The 20,866-nt window shown below is 41.1% G+C and overlaps 1 protein-coding gene across 2 annotated transcripts in view; it reads right to left on the bottom strand.

Annotated features, from left to right (window-relative positions):
• Positions 1-20,866, bottom strand: part of CREB1 (cAMP responsive element binding protein 1) — a 40,632-nt gene that overhangs the window by 9,236 nt on the left and 10,530 nt on the right. Inside the window, exons 2-4 of one of the 2 annotated variants that reach the window (XM_042472775.1) lie at positions 6,665-6,750; positions 4,068-4,214; positions 1,904-2,004 (exon numbers count right to left, since the gene is read on the bottom strand). In XM_042472775.1, coding sequence (XP_042328709.1) covers positions 1,904-2,004; positions 4,068-4,214; positions 6,665-6,742 — 326 coding nt within the window. In that variant the 5' untranslated portion in view covers positions 6,743-6,750. Of the gene's footprint in view, positions 1-1,903; positions 2,005-4,067; positions 4,215-6,628; positions 6,751-20,866 lie in introns of both variants that reach the window. The other variant, XM_042472766.1, reaches the window with a different exon arrangement.

The raw sequence follows: 20,866 nt of genomic DNA, 5'->3' as shown, positions 1-20,866 counted from the left end.
TGCAGTGGGTCCCCTATCCTGTCATGGACACATCTGTGGTGACCATCCTGAAAGGCTCCGGAGGTTGAAAGGGCATTCCCCCAAGGATGTTCTTGGGGATTAACCACCACCGAAGAGATGCATGGACATGTTCAGGGAGTGTCGGCTTCTGTCTGGACTGTCTGTCGTTGAGGTGGTCGAACACAGAAAGAAACTATTCTTGTAGCGGTCGTAATCTTAGGCACGCCAAGTAGGTTATGACTGTGGTGGAGGCCATGAGGCCTAGAAGTCGTTGAATGTCTCTCGCTATAATAAAATAAATAATAAAATTTTTATTTGTACCCCGCCCTTCCAAAAGATCAGGGCGGCTAACAAAATGCACCAAAGTGCATATGGATGGTCCATATGGAGAACAGAGTGAAGGTGGACCCAAAGTGTCCTGCTTACCTTTACTGAGGGCAGCACAGCAGGGGAGTGTACAAAGGAATAGTCCAGAGTCAAGTCCAAAGGTCACACAAAACCAGTCAGTCACAGCAAAGGGAAGAGGCAAGAGCATAGTCACAAGGCAAGTCCAGACGTCAGATAACCAGAATCATGAATCCAAGAGCAAGGAACAACAAAGCTGCAAATCTGGTTGTCCTGCAAGGAATCGCTGCAGCTGGATATCTTTTAAAAGGCTTCAGCTTCTCTCAGCTGAAACCTATTAGCTCTCCTCTTGGCTTCTAGCCTGGAAGAACACTTCAAAGACTCCACGACATGTTTTTGCTCCACAGGTCCTGAGCCTCCTCTGAGACTGCTGATCCAGATAGCCCCAGATCTGCCCCTGTCTCAGCCTCCTCCATGTCGTCAGAGTCCTCTGACTGTGCCTCTAAGTGAGGCCCAGAGCAGTCCATGACACATAGGGCTTCTGCCCTTCTGGTAGGCAGATAGGCACAAACCAGAACAGAGTCCAAAGATGTGCCTATATACTCTATCAACCTGAAACACTCCAAAAGGAGTGTTTCTCTTGCGGTGGACGAAAGAGAACTGAAGGAGGAGCCATATTGACAGGATTGGGCATACTCAGTATATGGGAATGGACAAGGCTGCCAGTCTACTCAGCTCAGCTTTTCAGCTTTCCAAATGGGGTCTCTGCACAGGCACAAACCCTATTGTGTGAGACCACAAAGAATAACTTCACAAACACACAGTTATTCTCTCACCCAATCTCCAGTATCTGAAGGGTACATTTTGGAGAGGGGAATGGCCCTTGCCTTAGGTGTTCAGGGGCCAAATGCTGAGTCCGTGAAGCATAATTGGCCTATGGGACAGAGAATGTCATTTGTCATCCAAGATGGATACTCTGTACCAAAACTTGTTACAGATACTGGGAAGTGGTATTTGTAAATCCTGCACTGGACTCTAAAATAACAAACTAGTTGTTAAGGAAACTAACAAGCATGCTTACTGTATATACTCATGTATAAGTCTAGAAATTTTACTCAAAAATTTGACTAAAAAACGACTTATCCATGTGTCAATGTAAATACTGCATTTTAACTATTATTTTAATAGAAACCATCTCCTGGTGAAAGGCAAGAGCATAACCTGACCTGAAGGTACTGACAGCCTCTGCATTCTGATTCTTCTAACCTTTAGTCTGAGCACAAACAGTTATGCTTCCTGGAATTTTATAAGTTATTTGACATAGTTTTTCTTTGCTTCATCCTTTACATCCTTTGTTACATGCCCCTAAATTTTGCGCTCAACTTATCCATCAGTCATATTGAAATCCATAATTTTGGCCTTAAAACCTGCCCTCGACTTATACATGAGGTCTAGTATATATGGTAAATTACTTGCGGTTGATTTGCCACCAGAGGCTAACTGGCAGCTCTGCATATGTTGATCTGCTGCATATGTGTAGAAAAATTTAAATTACTACCTGTAAGAAGGTCGCCTGGAGAGAATTTCTCTGCGTTTCTGGGAGTCTGTGACACTGTCTACAGATTCCTGTGAATCTTCACTTTCCGCAATGGTGGAGATCTAGTTGCAAGAGCACAGTAATGTTTCTGTTATAACCAAATTTAGTAAGCAACATATACAAAGTCAAAAAATCGTCAGTATGCATGAATCCAAAGGGCATCCCTCTATACCTCAATAGTCTGCAGGTCAAAGAAATTGTTACTTCTGGACATTCTGAGACATGAAGGATTTTTTTCCACAGGAGTTGAGGTACTGTGGACTTTAATAAATCTCAAACTTTTGGGACAACAATGGGACATCAACTAAGTACTTTGCAGCAGACAGTAGATACAGAATGTTTATCACAGGAGAATGGCCAGCATTTGTGGAACTGGCTGACTGCTAAGTATAAAAATACGATATAGAAAAATGAGTACAGTATGTGGAAAAAATCTATTCCCTTAAACAAAATGTTTTAAGGGTAGAGGGGCAGAACCCGTGTCTATAGGTACTGCCAAAGCTATCAGCTACCTTCATCTGTGGGGCAGAAAAAAGATCAAATTCTATATGCACACAGTCAGTTTAAGGTTAAGACGATATTAAGATTGTGAAATACTGGACTTAATACTTCAACATTCCTACTACATTCTTCTCTTTCTAAATTCCAAACACTTATCTGTTTCTTATCTTCTATCTTAGAAATTCCTGCATGCTATTTGAACTTGGGTTTCACAAGTCAAACAAGATAAATCTGAAATCTTGTTTTAGTGACTGGAAGCATATGCAGAAGAAACTACATAAAAGTGCAAAAGGAGAACAATGGTCCTTATCAAAATGATCTCATTTTAGGGACATTGCAGCTGAAACAGAATACAATTGATACATACAACTGTGCAAATACTAGCTGGAGACCTTTGCTTATTGGAGATTATCTCTCTATCAATAGTTGTATTTGAAGTATAACCAATAAAATTAATTCTGTCTTAACAATATAAAACAGGAATGGGCAAGCCTCCACAGACCCTGTCCAAATCCACTGAATCCTGAAAAACAGTCCTAAAACTACTCAGGGGTGCAGTTTGCCCCCTAAATGTAATTTCCTTTTAGAAACAAATGAAAACCTGAGGGACAGTATAATTATATTTAGAAAGCGACTTGTGTACCCTAATGGCTGTCGTAAGTGTAGTTTGCTGGTATGGGGGCTACTTTTTTCAAGGTGCAGGGGACATTCAGGGGATGACCGTGAAGGTTCAGGGGAACCCAAAAATGGCCCCAGACCCTCTGAAGTAACCCAACCCTGAAACAAAGCAATTCAACAAAATTAAAATAAGAACATATCATTGAATAGGACAAAAACCATACCTTGTTCCCTTCACCTCAAATGTTTGAATGAATCATAAAGCCTTAATACAGCCAGTAACCTTGACCACAGGTTTCATACCTGACCCTGAGGAATTCTTGTCAACTCATCCAACTGTACATGCTCATTCTTTCCTGATAAATATTTGGATCTTGCCAAATTGGGAGACACATCTCAACGTCAGTCTCTGTCATGTTTGTTGCTCTACTGTCTAAACGACATCCAAGCAAGTAACTGTTTTGTTTCATATTAGCTTAATTGACAGTTGTGTGGAATCCACCTTCCAGGAGTCAAAATGCTCTTTTTCTTAACACATACATCTTCAACAGTGCATTACAAGATCACCCCAGAAACGTCTGGGTCTTTTTTTGCAAGCAGCCTCCTTTCAGCACAGTACATTTCCACCCAAAAAATCTCTTTGGCTGAAATCAGACCCTGCCATTGTCATTCATAACCCTCACATTATGGAGATGTGTATGAACAAAAAGGCAAAATGGAATCAAAATTTAAAATTCCACATGGAATTTTAAAACTGGAAGATCTATTTTAGCTCTCAAGTATCTGGCCCTGTCCAGCAAGGTGTGGTGAAGTCACCTTTTCACCTTACATAGCATGAATGATGTGTTATCTATGAAACAGGAGAAGAATTGTTATAAGGCACAGTATAAAATTTCCTTTTAAAGACTCAATGGGCATGTCATAGACATATGCTGACTAATGAAGCTCATGACTCATAAAGCTATGCTTCAAGAGATAACAAGTTTTTAAAATTCTTTCCATGTACCTGAACTGTCTGGACTTGTGGAGACTGAATCACCGATGGCTGAGCAGCCTGAATTACACCATGGACTTGAACAGTCTGTCCGTTGGGGAGCTGTACTAAGGTTACAGTGGGAGCAGAAGATGTTGCATGAGCTGCTGCCATAGATACCTAGAAAAGAGAGACAATGTGAGCAGTTACTGTAAAAACTACTATAACACTGAAAGAATGCTATTCATCGTGTTGTGTTGTACAGCAAAACTGATGTAGACACATTTGACTTAATAAGATGAGAAATGCACAAACCTTTTTGCCTGTTAATGCAGCCCATTCATTTTTATTTTTATTTTTTTGCAAAATGTTGCAATCAAACAATGAACAAATGACCATAGCTTCCCATTTCATTTGGACTGGAAAAGAACAAGTTGCTTACCTGTAACTGGTTCTTTGAGTAGTCATCTGTGACCTCACACAAAATAGGATTTGTGCCCCTGTGCAGTGCAATTTTCAGGGCTTCTAAAGCTATAGATGTAATGTTTTGCACCATCCCTAGCCTTTAACTAGATAGGTTGTCCTGTTCCTCAGGCCTCAGTTCTAAATCTGCAAAGCAGCAAAATTCAGGAAAAGAGGTCAATGGGACACCATGAGAGGAGGAAGGGTGAGATTGTGAGGTCATGATTGACCACTCGAAGAACCACAGTTACAGATAAGCAATCTATTCTTTGTGGTCTCTGTAACTCACACAAAATGAGATACTGGCCAGTTATTTATCCCTGGAGATGGGAGTGTCATGCCATAGATGAGAATACTATTTTGTCAAAGGCCAATGCCTGCTGAGAATGATTGTCCATCCTGTAGTTGGAGACAAACATTGAGGGCTGTGACCACGTAGTGACTCAATGGATTTCCTGTAGAGGGACTCCGCTCACAAAAGCGGTTGATGTCAACCTCGCCCTGTTGGAGTGACTTCTAATTTGAGGAGGGGGTCATTTGCCTGTCATCTCATAAGCCAGACTGAGGGGTGCTGTTACCCATTTGGAAAATCACTGAGGTGACACTAGTAGTCTTTATTAGTATGAGTAGCAAATGAAGAGGTGTTGTGTCTTGTGTACCGTCGTGGTCCTTTCGATATAGAAAGCCAGGAACAATGAATGCCAATGGCAGTGTACAGGCTGTTCGAGGCCAATGGACAGGCTCTGCATGAACATGGGTAGAATAATATCCAGGTTAATGAAGAAATGCAGAGTTGAGATAGAACCAGTGGGAGGTGCAATGTGGAGTTGGGGCTCTCATTGGGGTGTGAGTGTAGATTTGGGAATACCTTCAGAAATTTTTCTACCAATGAGAATGCAAGCACAATGGTTTGTCCACATGTTGGAAGTGTCAAACAGAACTGACATATAGCATTTGAATGAGGAGAGGGATAATTCCTTATCTATGAGGAAGACAAGGAAGTCAAGGACATGGGTGGTGTCCGCATTTGTCAAGGGAACATCTCTGACAGGAAGGTGAGGAAGGCCTCCCTTTTGTATGTATAGGACTTCCATTTGGAAGGTTTGTGGGCAGCTTTCAGGATTCATTGCACCTGAAACAAGAGGGATGCTATAGAGTAATCTTCTATGCCATGGGAAGATCTGAGTGTCTTGCTCTGCCCCAGTCAATGGTGCAGAGATCTAGTTGCGATGGAACGCCAACAAATGTGTTGTCAGTGAGGTGGAGGAGGGGGCAAAACTACAGCTGCCTGGGCCACAATGGAGTAATTAGGCGGACTTTAAGATCCTGATTTATTCTGAAGATGAATTGGGAAAGTATGGTTAATTTGAGACTTCTGGGTTTAACTCTTACATTTCACAAATGAAGGACAGCAGTGTTATGTACTGGCAAAAAGTATGCCAATATCTCAACTGAAAAAGCCAAGATTCTGAATCAAGCCCAAGTGCTTTGAAATCTGCTCTGTCAATTCATAAATGACTTAATTTTATAGCAGTTAATGTAGTATATTGTAACAGCCTATAAACTTTTCAGATTCCATAAGAATGGTACTATTATAATACTTATTCTCTTAACAGTGTTGCAATATTTTGTTTTAATACTGAATGGAAGTTTTGTGAATATGCAATTTATACATATTTTACTTGGCTGCTGGTATAAATGTGGCTGGAAAGAGTTGGTGGCTCCTTCCACACTTTCATTAAAAGTGGTAACATGCCAGTGGTAGTGCAGATGGAAGCATCATCCTCAAATCCTTTACTAAGCAGCCTTTGTGGTAGAGCCAGGAGACCAGTGAGGGAAGTGTGTGCACACATACATGCTCTGCCTGCCAATGCAGTATCTAGAGCAAGAATGCATTCCCAACAAGCTGTTCCTGACCACTGCAGATAGCAATCATCCTCCTTTTGTGTTGGGGGAAGTGGAGAGATGGGTAATCTGTAAAAGTTTTGAGTTTGACAGGGTAAGTGTCAATTCAATTGAGAAGATTCTCTTTCCATTTTTTAAATGGAGGAGGAGTTTTGTTTTTAAAGTGGAAACTGAGAATATAGAAATATAGAAAATAGCACCCAGGCCAAATCAAGCCAGTTTTGTACCTGGGCTAATGTTGCAATTTGTGGCTGTGCCTGTACCGTCATTTGTTGATTTTCTGCATCTGTAACAGCTGCATCACCACTCTGCTGGTTGTCTGCGCCAGATTCCATGGTCATTTAGTTACCTACAATTATAATGATTTTTATTATTATTATTATTATTATTATTATTATTATTATTATTTCAGGATTGATCTATAAATTTCACCAACCCAGTTTTATTTACAGAATTTGCTTATGATATTAAATGTATCACCAATTAATTATTGCACCAGTTATGTTACATTAGAACTTCCCCTTCTTTTACAATTAGTGTTCTAAGTGTAAACTAATTATTGAAGTTCCAGGAGCAATTACAGATATGTGTACAAACCAACAAAAAGTTAACATAAACACTAATAACACACGCCTGCATATGCTGTATGCCCAAACAGAGCTCAAAAGCATTTTCTCTCTAGTAAGTGAGTAGTGTCCCAGACAAAGACATGTAATGGGACTGGCAGAAGATGACACATCCTGCTGCAACCTCCCAAATAAACTTGTCTGAGGATGGAGAGCGGTCCTGATTTCAGTAGTCTGTAGTAAAGGGGGCTGCTAGATGTGAGATTTCGGGGCATTCTCCATCTCAAATTAACCCATTCCATGCAGCAGAATCCCCTGGTTCCTTGGGAGAGCCCATTTGGGGGGGAACTAAGAGGCTTGCCACAGGGATCAAGGGGCAGGAAAGTCATCTTCCACTAACCCCATCTTGTGATCTTTTATCTGGATCCAATTCATTATGTTTAAAATTGCTTCCCCCAAGTTTACATATTTTATTCAAGTCATATAAGATCAACATGGCTGATATATCTTTGCAGCAACAACAACAACGAAATTATTTAACAAGATATATGACAAAAATTATGTGCAAAAATGCATCTGCAAAATTAGAGCTGAGGCAAAACACCAACCCAAATATTTGACATGAACTTTACAAGTCAGAGTATAATCTTTTGATATAAATGGAATCAATATAGTAAACAGAAATTTCCCATGTATGTTAGCAATATGGAGAAAATGATCAAGTCTTCTAATCTCATGTCTGAATATTTTCAACTGGGGAAAAAGCGGGGGGCAGAGGGCAGGAGAGAAACCAAAGGGGGAGGAGAGAGAGAAAAAGAGATGACCGCATCTTTGGTGATAACTGGACAGTGTTATACAGCTGGATATTTGTGATAAACTACCTGTTTAGATTTGTGGTGCCCAACAGATAATCAAGGAGAAATGGCTGAAAAAGAAATAAAATGACTGTACCTTGTGCAAAGAAATGATATTTGCTGATATTCTTTTTTTTTCTGATTGCAAGCTTTGCACATGAAAAAGTAATGCATGTGTGGCTTTCTAATTTAAAATAAATACAGTTTCCACGAATAAATTAGGACATCAGTTTTTTCTCTCCATATAGTATATATTTCTAGATTAATACATCCATCCTAAATAGTTTTATTATATGCAACTTGAACTTCATTTTATATGCCTATAATAGCATTAAGCATGACAGTGAAAAATAGGACATGTTCTATTTTCAAAAGCATCCAGAATAAGGAATCTGACTTCCACTTGCACTCATTCAGAAAGCCATCTCTAGCTGATCTAGCTGTAAGGGAGATCTAATCCACTAGGCTAAGGAAACCTTTGGTTCCACTTTCATTTTAGAAATGCTTTCAGCAGGATTATGAAAACACAATCAAGATGTGTTCCTGCCTAAGCCATCCCATATCCAGTGATGTAGATTTGATTCGACTGACTTAGGCTCAAACATACGGCCCAAAGGGCCACCGTCGGGGGTGGGGGGTGCACATGATTCACTTCCCAAATGCAGCTGGAAGTCTCCCCAGGTGCAGCTCATTTCCAAAGAACTGGCCCAAAACTGGCCTGTAAAAGAGCGGAAAACCCTGCTTCTTTTCAGTGGGCCGGTTGTGGACCGCAGCGGCTCAAATTTGGGGCCGGGTGCATGTGGCTGCCGTGACCCCAACATGAACGGGCCCCGCATGGTCCCAGGGAAGCCCTTTTCACCAATTAGTTATTGTTTTGCCCCAAAGTTTCAAGTCTGACTCAAGTCACTTCAGTGCCTCAGCTTGTGCAATAAATGATGCACTGATTCAATTCAACTCATATATTTTTAGTGACCAACTTGCAAGCCTAACTTCATCCACAAACGTTATACAATGGGAAACAGTTTTCCTCCTTTGAACAACACTCCCATCTCACTGCTTTTTGCCTGTCGGTTATGTGACAGAAGTAGTACTTTATTTTGTTGTACAGGAAGCTCCTCCTAGGAAAAGCTTTAGAAGACTCTTCCGATTTGGGGTTGCTGAGTAGACCTGATTGTTCTAAAATGCAATCTTGATAATCTGCTTGTGATAATTTAATCTTTTTAATCTAAATTTGTGCGCATCTTCTTGATTTTCTAGCTGCTGAAACTCAACCCACACACCCCACCACTATCTCCTTTTTTCTGTTAAAGTTGAATTCTAGACTTGAGACTTGACTTGAAAATATCTTGGAAGGACTTGAGACTCAACTTCACACTTGAAGAATCTTGAGTCTTAACACATCACTGCCCATATCCTGTTTTCTGGCTAATATGAGCCTTTATATCAACGAATGCTGCGAACATTTGGGCGTGGGATCTTTTTAAGTCTTGCAGTTCTTTAATCTAATCTCTCTCTCTATCTGCTTTTAAATCTCTGTATCGTTGCCTTTTGTACAAATAGACATTATTGTTTGGAAGGCAGGTAATGAGTCAGTTATTTTCACATTCCGTCCTCTTATATACTACTTTACTTTTCATTTCTTGTGTGACACAAACTAGGATACCTGCCTGCCACAATAACAGAATTGCTCTCAAACTCAAAACTCAAGATCATGGTTTGAAGCTATCTCATAGTTCTAGCTTGGAGGGAAAGTGCAAAGCATAATTTACCATGGATTTCACAGCAAACTATGGTTTTTGCTAAAGACAAAAATAAAAATGAAACCACACACAGAAGGACAGAGTCGATGGCTCATTTTCTACCTTCCACACCAAATATCATCAGTACTGTTACAATTTCACTGTCTACTACAGTTTCTCCCACCCACCCACATATCAACACATAGATAGATGACATTCAGACACGGAGTCTGTTAGCAGGTGAAACTGTCATCAAGAAGGGAAATATCACTACTTTCAGTTGGCCTTTGGCATATTCAGCACCACTGCTTGATTGTTCAGAAACAAATCATTTATTAAATCTCTTATTCTTACCTTCATAACTCAAGAATTGAATTTCGAAAGCATTCTTGGACAAGTCAAGTTCTAAAAAGGTTAATGAGAAAAAGAAAACCTAAAATACACTGAACACATTTTCAGTATCCTCTGATGACATGCTAAGTGAATGACAACACTTGCAGAGCTACTGCCTCTGTATGCTGTGCTTCACCACACCTTGCTTCCAAGTCTTCAAATGTTTTTCTTGACTGGTACTGACATAGTTCCTGGATCAATTTACTGGGCTGAGCAAAGGAGCAAGTACAGACCATGGTTTGATAAGTGAGTGGGGATGGAATGAGGCCACAAAAATGTGCAGCTTACAAGACTCATGGGACAGCACTATCATATTTGCTCAGTTTATGACACTAAATGATGCAAAATATCAGTTGTATCAGAGCAGGATTGGACTATTAGGGCCCTCTGTGATCCCTTCTCATTGCCTATGCTGGCCAGACTTGATGGGAATTGTGATCCAGAGGTGCCACATGTTTTTCACCCTTGCATTAGAGGTTCCAGAAATTCCCATTCCTTACCTTTAGCTCATTACAACAATGAAAATTACACATTAATATTTATTTATACGTATCCAATTTCTGTAAAGCATAACATTTTCAAAAGTACCTATGTTGCTGTTGCTGTTGTGTGCCTTCAAATTGTTTCTGACTTATGGCAACCCTATAATGGGGTTTTCTGGGGCTGAGTGTATGTGACTTGCCAAGTGGTGAATCAAACCCTGGTCTTGGCATACCTTAACATACAAACCACTACACCATGCTGACCCTCACCCATATTACTGCCACTCTTAAATAAGCAGCTCCAGACTGTACTGATTTTACAAACTGTACCATGAGACAAATAATACTTTATTCTGAATGTACACAAGTCTGTACAATTTGTAATTTCTTCCTGCAAGACAGTGTAACAGAAAGAAGCAAGGATAAGTGATAGGTTTAAGGTTAAAAAAAAACTGGTTTTTGATCACATTGGTTATCTGTGAATTTGAACTTAAGTGTGAAAATTGGCAATTGTAAAATAAATACTAACATTACCATTTTTTAAATAATAAAAAACCCATTCCAGATGTAAACGTGATGAGTCTCCTATAAAGCCAGGCTTTTTTATCTTGTATTCTAATGTGTGTCTTCAAGTTCTTTCTGACTCGACAAGATTTGTTCAGATGGGGTTTGCCTTTGCCTTCCTCCAACTAAGAATATATCTTGGGCAAGCTCTCCCAATGGATTTGAACTCTGGTCTCCAGGGTCATAGTTCAACACTCAGACCACTACATCATGCTGGCTCTTTTGTCATCAATCTACATTCTGTTTATTGATATTCACAGCTACACTCGATCAAGAGTTTTGTCCAAGTGCATTTATATTCCCAAATTATCCTGATACCTGCTTTGAAGTTCACCATCATTTTTTCCTACCAGGACTGAGCCATTGAATTATGTGTTTGTTCCACCTCTTAAATATTAACTGCCTCCTATCTTTCAGTACAAGTCAATGGTCATCTGCTTCCCTTAACCACAATGTTATGTCTCTACCAATGTGAACTCAGGTTCTCTACTTGCTTAGGATTTGAGACCAAGGTTGAGAGTTTGCTTCAGGAACAGCCAGGAGATGAACTTGGATTATCAGCATTTTAGATGCTCCCAAGTGGGATGTATGATTCCACAGCTCAATCATAAACATGTTTACCACAGTTAACACTTACCAACTTGCACTGGACATGACGTAGGGCTTTATTTACTAAGGAGTGAGATGCTTCATCTCTTCAAGATGTAAGTGTGGCAGACACTGCAGATGCATTTTTAAAAACACATTTGCCACAAAAACACATCTGCTGTTTACTTTTTCATTAAGCAAACAGAACAGAGAATTCATGTCAGATATCAAACATCTTATTTGCTTAATATGACCATAACTGGTCAAATTAAACATACTAAACCTACTAAAAATATCCCATCACTTTTAAATTTTTTGGTATGATCCTGGCCTGTAAACAAGAAACAGAACCCAAACTGGTAATCTTCACAGAACTTTTAAATCCCTATGCTATCTCGTGAGCAGTTATGTGTGGGGGAAAGCTATCTTTGTCAAAATAAGTTATTCCTATGACTTTGGATTTCAGGAGAGGGGAAGACTATAATTTATAGAATTCTTGCTAGAGTTAGGCTTTGATAGGAGGCTCGAATGTTGACCTCAGGTCTTTGTTTTCATCCTTCCCATAGGACAAAACAGCAGTGACTGATAAGCTGAAAGTGGGATATGGCTGGGGTACCATTGTGGGGATGGCTAGGCCTGTTTCCTATTTATTTATATTATTTATATATTTCTCTTCAATTTATGGAATTCTCAGGGCCACTATTCTGGATATTTCATAACTTGGTCCCAGATTATAACTTGCTTATTTAACTCTCAATAGAATCACTGAACATGATTCTGCTTTGACCTGAATTGTGGAATTTCCAAGCTTTTCCAGATGATTTCTACTTTAACTGCTATACAGTGCGCCCGCATCATACGAGGAGTGACATATGCGGCTTTCAGCATACGCTGTAAGCTGTGCCAGAAGCAATGGTGCGCATGCCTATGGCATGCGTACCACAGGCATAAGCTCCATTGTTTTAATGGGGCTCCACCATACATGGTATTTCCAGATCCCCCATGTAAAGGAAGGGCCCACTGTACCTTTTTTTCCATTGCTCATGATGGCAAACCTCTGGGAGTTGAGGTCCATCTCTAAGACCAACTCAAGCCACAAATATATATGGTCATATGCAGGGACCATTTTATGATCACACTGTAGAATAGACAGAGAACATGCAGCTCTCTAGATGTGGGACTACCATTCCCACCAGCCTTAGCACAGCAGAGCAAATGGTGAGGGACCACGAGAGTTGCAATTCAACATTTAGAAGGCCACACATTCCTCATACTTCTGTAACGGAATTAGGGATCTCCCCAAACCAGCTTTTATGTATAAGGAAAAACCTATCAGGAATAACCATGTTTTTGGGAAGGAATAAAAACTGATTAGCATGAGAAGGGGGGGGGGGAACTCAGGGAGCACTGGTGGCACAGTGATTAAATGCTGGTACTGCAGCCACAGCATTGTGAGTTAGATCCTGCAGGGCTCCAGGTTGACTCAGCCGTCCGTCTTTTTGCAGGTCAGTAGAATGAGTATCCAGCTTGTTGGGGGCAATTGGCTAATACACTGTAAATTGCTTAGAGAGTGCTTAGCACTATAAAGCGGTACAGAAATGTCATTGTTATTGCTACTGCATGTCACATACTTTGTATGCAGAACATTCCAGGTTGAATCCTCAGCAGCTCTTGTAAAAATATCAGCCAACATGTGATAGGAAACACTTTCCCTGAGAATTTGAGACCCCTGCTCCCTGTCTGGATAGGCAATAATGTTCTAGATCAGTGGTTCCCAAACTGTGCCCTTGAAGTGATTTTGAACTTCAGCTCCCAGAAGCCTCAGCTATGTTGGCCAATAGTCTGAGATTCTGGGAGCTGAAGTCTAAAATCCCTTAAAGAGCAGTTTGGGGACCACTTGTCTAGATACACTAAGAACCTGAGGACTTGATAAAAGACAGCTTATAATAATGTAGTTACTATTTAACAGAAATTTAGTATTTACACTGAAAAACATTTTTAAAATTAAAAAACATTTTAATTTTTCTCTGAGAGAGACTATAGGCTTATCACTAGTGTATATATCAAATTGACCACTGTGTTCTGGCCAGAGACTTTTACCACTAGCATCTACTCTGTTTTCCCTACTATTTTATTTTGCCTTAATATCACTGGCCAGTAGTATATCCTGAGAGCAGATTACCTCATAGATGATTTATAGTGCAGCCCTACCCATGTTTATTTAGACCTAATTCCCACTGAATTCAAAAGTGCTTGCTTCCATGTAAGTGTGCACAGGACTGCAGCTTCAGTGATATCAACATGGACATGCTCACTCGGAATGATAGTTGTAGCATAGACAAGGCCTTATAGGATCTGTTTATAAAATAATTATCTCAGCTAGCACACATGTTTTGAATGACAAGCTGAGGTGCCTGCTCATGAACAGATCTTTTGACACGAAGAGCTCTCTTCTACCACTTGAAATGACAGCCCAGTCTTTCTCCCAGTGAGTTGAGCACCTAGGGAAATTAAGCAAGAAGCTACAGCCTTCCCTTAACTACTGAAAGATACCAAAATGCTGTGTCAGTCAGGAAACATGGACCCCTCCTACTAGCATCAACACCAAGTCTGCTCCTTCATGAAGAAGGCTGGGGTATTTTACCCTACCTACTTTTTAAAGGTGCCAGTTGTACCATTACTATATATACTCATGTATAAATCTAGAAATTTTAGTATAAAAACTAACCCCAAAAACCTGGGTCAACTTATTCATGGGTCAGTGTAAGTACTATACTTTTACTCTTACCAAACCACCCCCTTCTCTGAGTAGAGTGGCAAAAGGGAAGAACCATGGGCCCAAACAGACAGGCCAAAAAAAAAGCTGCTTTGGGTCACTCTGGAGGTATGCTGTTTAAATGACACAGGCATCTTAAGAGGCCAGAAGTTGTGCCAAAGCTGCGCTCTAGTCCTTAGGACTGGAGCATGGCTTTGATGCGGCTTCCAGACTCTTAGGACGCAATGCATCATTTAAACAACATACCTCCAAAGTGACCTGAAGCAGCTTTATTTTGGCCTGTCTGTTCAGGCCCTTAGTCTATCCCAGGAGCACCTAAAAGAGGCACTGACCCTCCCTACTCTCTCACTGCAGTGCTGTTTCTGGCCTTTCTGAATGCCTGGGGAAGGAAAATGATGGTAAGGTTGGAAGGATTTGAATGTGGTATTTGTATATGTCTGTTATCTTTTGTGGGTTAAAATCAGACAAAGCTATCATTTTAAAGTTAAAGGCTATAATCGCTGCTAACAGTCAGAATTTGCATTGCTTTGCCCTTTCATCCTTTTTGACATGTGTGCATTTTCCTGGCCCTGCCCAGACCTGTTTGCCTTCCCCACACATCACATAGCCACCATTTAACACAGTTCCCTCCCCATTCATCCAGCCTTTAGGGTGAGTACAAACAGTTAGGCTTACCAGAATTTTCTAAGTTCTTTGGCATCATATTCCTTTGCTTTGTCCTTTATATCCTTTGCTTGGGCCTTTTTATCCCTATGTTTTAGCCTCGACTTATCCACGGATCATATCAAAATGTGTAATTTTGGCCCCCAAAACTGCCCTTGACTTATACATGAGGTTGACTTACAGTCAGGTACATACGGTACAATAAGAAGGAGAAGAATATTTCTAAAAAGTAATACAGTAACAGGTTTTCCCCTCCTAGAAAAGACAACACTAATGTGATTCTTCTTTTTTTCTTCTGCACAGTGGGTAATCATAAGGCAAATTAATGGAAGAACATAAATATTATTAATGTTGTTGCTGTGTACCTTCAAGTCTTTTAGCACAAGGTCCACTCAGCCTTCCATCCTTTCGTAGGTCGGTAAAATGAGTACCTAGCTTGTTGGTGGCAATTGGCTTACATGTTGTAAACTGCTTGGGGAGTGCTAGTTCACAGATAGAAATGTACTTGCTGTTGCTATTCCTATAGGAGAAGGAAGTCGCATTGCAATAGCACACACCAGCTGCTAGTACAATGTTGGATGTAAGCCAGAAAACTGCATGTTATGTGTGCTGCCTGTCAGTGCCCCATAAAAACTTTTAGGGCTCGGAGTAAAAGATACTTCAACAGCTTGAAAGCACATCAGAGAGGAGGTATATTTATAACCTAATCCTGTCGGGTAATAAAACAGTACTGATGGGATATACATTTTATCTTATCAGATCTTCAAAACTCTCTACAGACTTCTGTTAAAAGTGAATGTGTAAGGACAATATGATATGAATATAAGATGAGACACACCTTTTTTAAAACTAGCCAATGAGAGAAGTGGTTTTGAAAGAAAAGCATGAGCATTTAGTATGCTGCTCCTACCAGTGGACTGGCCATGACTTTCGCTTATCAGATACAGCCACTTTGTCACTACATGTCTCCCTGTTGCCAATGAATAGTACAGTGCAGTGAAAAGATAAACACCTGAAAGGCCAGATTATTGGAACACGAGGGATGCAATCAGGCTCTTAAGCCTTCATTTATAGCAATGGGACTGTAAAGTGCTTACTGTTTGCTGTAAAGTGCTTACTGTTTGCTATGTTGTAACTTACACGTTTTACCATCTTATAAACAACAAATTACGTACAACTATAATTCAGAACCCTGTCATCATTAGTTAATATTATCCTCAAGTAGCAATGCAACAAAGTATAGATAAAGATTGTTTAAAAAGAGAGCTTGGACATTTGGAAAAGTTAAACAAAGTACCCATGAGCTTACATATTGGTGAGATGCTGAGCAACAAGATAAAACCTCAAATAAAATAAACATAGGGCTGAAACAGATGGCCTTATAGAGGCAGCATGATGCCACCCCTTTGAGTGCTGGATTAGGGCTGCAGCAATGGCAAATGCAGCTCCTTTTTGCGCAGGAAAAAAGGCACCCTTTCCACCATTGCCGTGGCTTTTCAATGCTCCTGCAGTGTGTGACATCTAAACACTGCATTGCCAAAGCGCTGAAAAGCTGCCACCATGTGAACATCTCGCTGGCCTCACAGCAGCTTCCTGCTGGCTTGGGAGCATGCGTTGTGCATACATCACATCCCCAAGCCACTGAGAAGCCGGTGTATTTTGCTGGTCTGTTCTGGCTGTTTAAAGACCAGAAGAAATGGGGCGAGGGAGGGTCTGAAAGAGGAACTGAAAAATCCCAGAAGACACTAAAATGTCTGCCTCAACACTTTATTTGTTCTGTGTACAACAATTAAAAGGCATATACATACTAAAAATTTCAGAGGCCATAAAATACATTTATTCAGTCCTTAGATTTACGACTGATATTCTTGTATCCTTGCTGCTCTTTTTCTGCAATTCATTATTTGCAAGATAGCATGCTGCTATACACAAAAGAGAGCATTTTAGACAGTAGTACCCAAGCATTCCAGAAAAGCAAGAGGCGAAAGTATTCCGTTGTTTGCTATTACTAAAGAGACAAAGATTAACAGTTTGTACAGACAGCATTAAAGACATGGGCATCATCATTCTGTCCAGCAAACAGAGCTAGAGTGGACAAAGTGAGCCACTGGGCTTTATGTATCTCTCTCTCTCTGTGGACACCGGCATTTTATGCTGGCCGGCAGGCAAACTAGGGCTCAGGTTGGGCTGAGCGTTTACATGCTCAAAGCCCTACTATCGCCGCCCACCCACCATCATGGTGTGCACCTGTCCAGACAACACGTGGCATGATGATGTCCCTTGTCCAAATGGTGCTGCGCATGAGGAGCATCATAACACCGCACCGGGGCACTTATAGCGCCCTTGCATGGCGCAAATAGGAGTCGTGTTTCACGGCTCCTTTTTACACCATGTTGGGGTGTGGCATGCAGTTGCCGCATCCCCAATCCAGAGCTTCCAGGGGCGGCATAGGGCCACCCCTATCGGGCTGTCTGAACAGCCCCTAAGACAGTTTTTGCAACTCCCCATTGCTCCAAACTAATCTTTTCTTAGTCTCCTCAAAAGTGAACTGAATCAGGTAGAAGACTCCAAGAGTGAGAATTCATTATTTAAACAGGTTGCAAGAGGCCCCCTGCACTGTTAACATAATACTGTAGTGTTATTCACAACCCAAAGTGCCCAGCTTCCCCTCCCCCTGTTTTGGGGGAATTCTAAGCAGATAACTCCTTCACAGTCCCAGAAACAAAAAAAAAACCCTGACCTCTGAACCTGCCACAGTTGCCCACCCTTGAAACAAAGTGATAAAGCTACATTTTAAGATTTAAACAGGAGTTATTTCCAATTTCCCCATGTTGCACTAGAACAAAGGGTTATGACATCTTCTGAAAGTTATTAGATAGGATTCCCACCAGTTCTTGTCAGTACAAAGCACTGTCAGCAGTGAGGATGATAGAAGCTGTAGGTCAACAGCTTGATCACTCTTGTTTAGCTACACATGTGAAAATGTATTTGAGTGACCCAATAGCCTAAGCTGATTATACACAGATACCCTGTTATTTAATGGAAGGCTTACTTTCCAGATATTGTGAAGTTGAATTTCCAGATACTGTTTCCCAGTTGGATCAGCTGCTCTCTAGTTTCACAATTCCAGGAACCAAAGTGTTATGACTTTGAAAGTAATAGCTCACTCAAATATTTATAGGGTAAATACATACATTCATACATGAGATAAACAATGGGAGAAGTAGGCTTTCAGTTACTTAAGAATAAACCCAGAAGCTCGCACATCACATATGGAGTAAAGAATTAAAAAATCTTTTTTCTCACAATGAAACAAATAAGCAAACTTTGCCAAGGATCTTGTAGCACCTTTGAGACTACAGTAACTGAAATAAGCTTGTAGTATAAGCTTCTGTAGACACAGTTTACTTAAGCAGATGCATACGCTATAAACTCTCTCAATATATCAGATGCATTTGATGAAGGATACTATGGGGCTGTGCAGACTAGCCATTAAGGGGGCAGAGTCAGGAAGTGGCATCCATACAATGCATGCTCCAACTTCGCCCCCATGGTGGCGTGACGCTATGCACTGCTCCACATGGTGCACAGTGCTCCTCTGGCGCTGCATTTACACAACGCCAAAGGAGCACCACAAAGCCGTGGCACTGCAGCTATTGCACCCTGGAAAGACCAGATTGGGACCTGGCATGTGGTTCCCGCCGCCCCAATCTGGTGAAGATGGAGGCGGCTGCAGGCCGCCCCTTCAGGGGCAGTCTGCGCAGCCCGGTTCTACAAAAGCTTATGTTACAAATTTCTTTCTCCTAGGCTGCTGCCACACTGCAGAATTAATACAGTTTGATACCACTTTAACTATCATTACTCCATCCTAAGGAATCCTGGGATTTGCAGTTGTTGTGGCACCAGAGCTCTCTGGCAGAGAAAGCTATCTCACAAAACTACAAATCCCAGAATTCCATAGCATTGAGCCATGGTAGTTAAAACAGTGTCAAACTGCATTAATTCTGCTGTGTAGGTGCAGCCTCAGTGTCAAAAGGTGCTACAAGATCATTTTGTATACTGATACAGACTCACACACCTATGTTTTTAAATTCTAATACTTTGTAAGGGTTCTTTTTAATTTGAAGTAATGAATCAATAGTGGCTGTACAGACCTAAATGAACAATCCATGCTTGCCACACTCATTGATTGGCATCCCATTAGTGGTGTATGCAGGTCTAAGTTAATCTTACACCTCCATATGTCTATTTTTGATTGCTGCGGGTATTTCCTTCCTCCCTCACCAGTGACTAAAACTCCCCCGATCTACATGAGAGCCACTGAAGCCCACCCCATGGTTATTATGTGCCTGGTGGGGAATAGGCAAAAATTGGAGAATGATTCAGAAGCTCTATGGTAGGCCCAGGGGGTGGTAAATAGTTAAACATAGCATAATTCTGCATGTGGAATTACTATGCTATAATAAGCCATGCAGGCTACTGAGGCTAATATCTGATATCTCTTCTTGCCGCTCTTAGGTTGCTGGAATCATTCTTTTTATTTGTGAATGTACAGATATTAGGAATCTGCAGAGATTAGGAATTAAACAAAATATCCTTATGTTCATTGTTTTCTTGAATTCTGGGTGAGGGTGGATAGGTTTGTGAAGTCGAAGGCTTTCATGGCTGGCATCCATTGTTTTCTGTGTTTTTTTCAGGCTATGTGGCCATGTTCTAGCAGAGTTTCTTCCTGATGTTTTGCCAGCATCTGTGGCTGGCATCTTCAGAGAATGTTTGTCTGGAAAGGACTTGGCTATATATATTGTGTGATCTGGAAAGGCAGGAGTGATTTGAATGTGTACTGTTGGTTGCTAATGGCAGTCCTCAGGTTGTGAGGGTCTGCACAAGAGGACTAATGTCTGTTTGATTAGTGCTCATTGTCTGCTGGGAAACCCCTGACCCTGGGAGATTTCTCATTTGCATTTGCCTTTATCTTGCTATCTTTCAGGACTGGTAGCCAAACCTTGTTCACTTTAAGGGATTCCTCTTTCCTGTTGAAATTGCCCAGGCGTTTGTGGATTTCAATGGCTTCCCTTGCATCCTGACATGGAAGTGGTTGGCATGGTCCAGAACTTCGGTGTTTTCAAACAGTATTTTATGCCCAGGATGGTTTATGGCATGTTCTGCTACTGCTGATTTTTCTGGCTGGCCCAGTCTGCAGTGTCTCTTGTGTTCCTTGATTATTGTTTGCACACTGCGTTTGGTGGTCCTTATGTAGACCTGACTGCAGCTGCATGGTATGCGGTAAACGCCTGCGGCTGTGAGAGGGTCTCTCTGGTCCTTGGCTGAGCAAAGCATTTGATGGATTTTCTTTGTCGGTTTGTAAACCATTTGCAGGTTGTGCTTCCTCACCACTTTGCCTATTCTGTCTGTGACTCCTTTGATGTATGGTGAAAATACCTTCCCTTTGGGTGACTACTTGTCTTCACTCCTCTGGGTTTTTCTAGGCTTGATGTCTGAGCTGGAATAACCATTAGCCTGTAGAGCCCAGTCCAGGTGCTTCAGTTCATCTTTCAAGAAGTGGGGTTCGCAGATGTGTTTTGCTCGGTCTATCAGTGTTTTGATTGTGCCTCTTTTTTGTCCTGGGTGATGGTTGGAGTTCTTGTGCAGGTATCGGTCTGTGTGTAGATTTTCTGTATACTGTGTGACCCAAACTTTGGTTCGGTTTGCGGATGACTAGGACATCCAAGAATGGCAGTGTTCCTTCCTTTTCTTTTTCCATAGTGAATTGGATGTTGGAGTGGATGTTGTTCAGATGGTTCAGGAACACAGCCAGATCTTCTCCATGGCTCCAAATGGTG

Source organism: Sceloporus undulatus, chromosome 1 (assembly GCF_019175285.1).
Source record: "Sceloporus undulatus isolate JIND9_A2432 ecotype Alabama chromosome 1, SceUnd_v1.1, whole genome shotgun sequence".
Lineage (NCBI taxonomy): Eukaryota > Metazoa > Chordata > Lepidosauria > Squamata > Phrynosomatidae > Sceloporus > Sceloporus undulatus.
The sequence above is the reverse complement of the archived record's forward strand: the minus strand, read 5'-3'. Positions and strand labels throughout refer to the sequence as shown.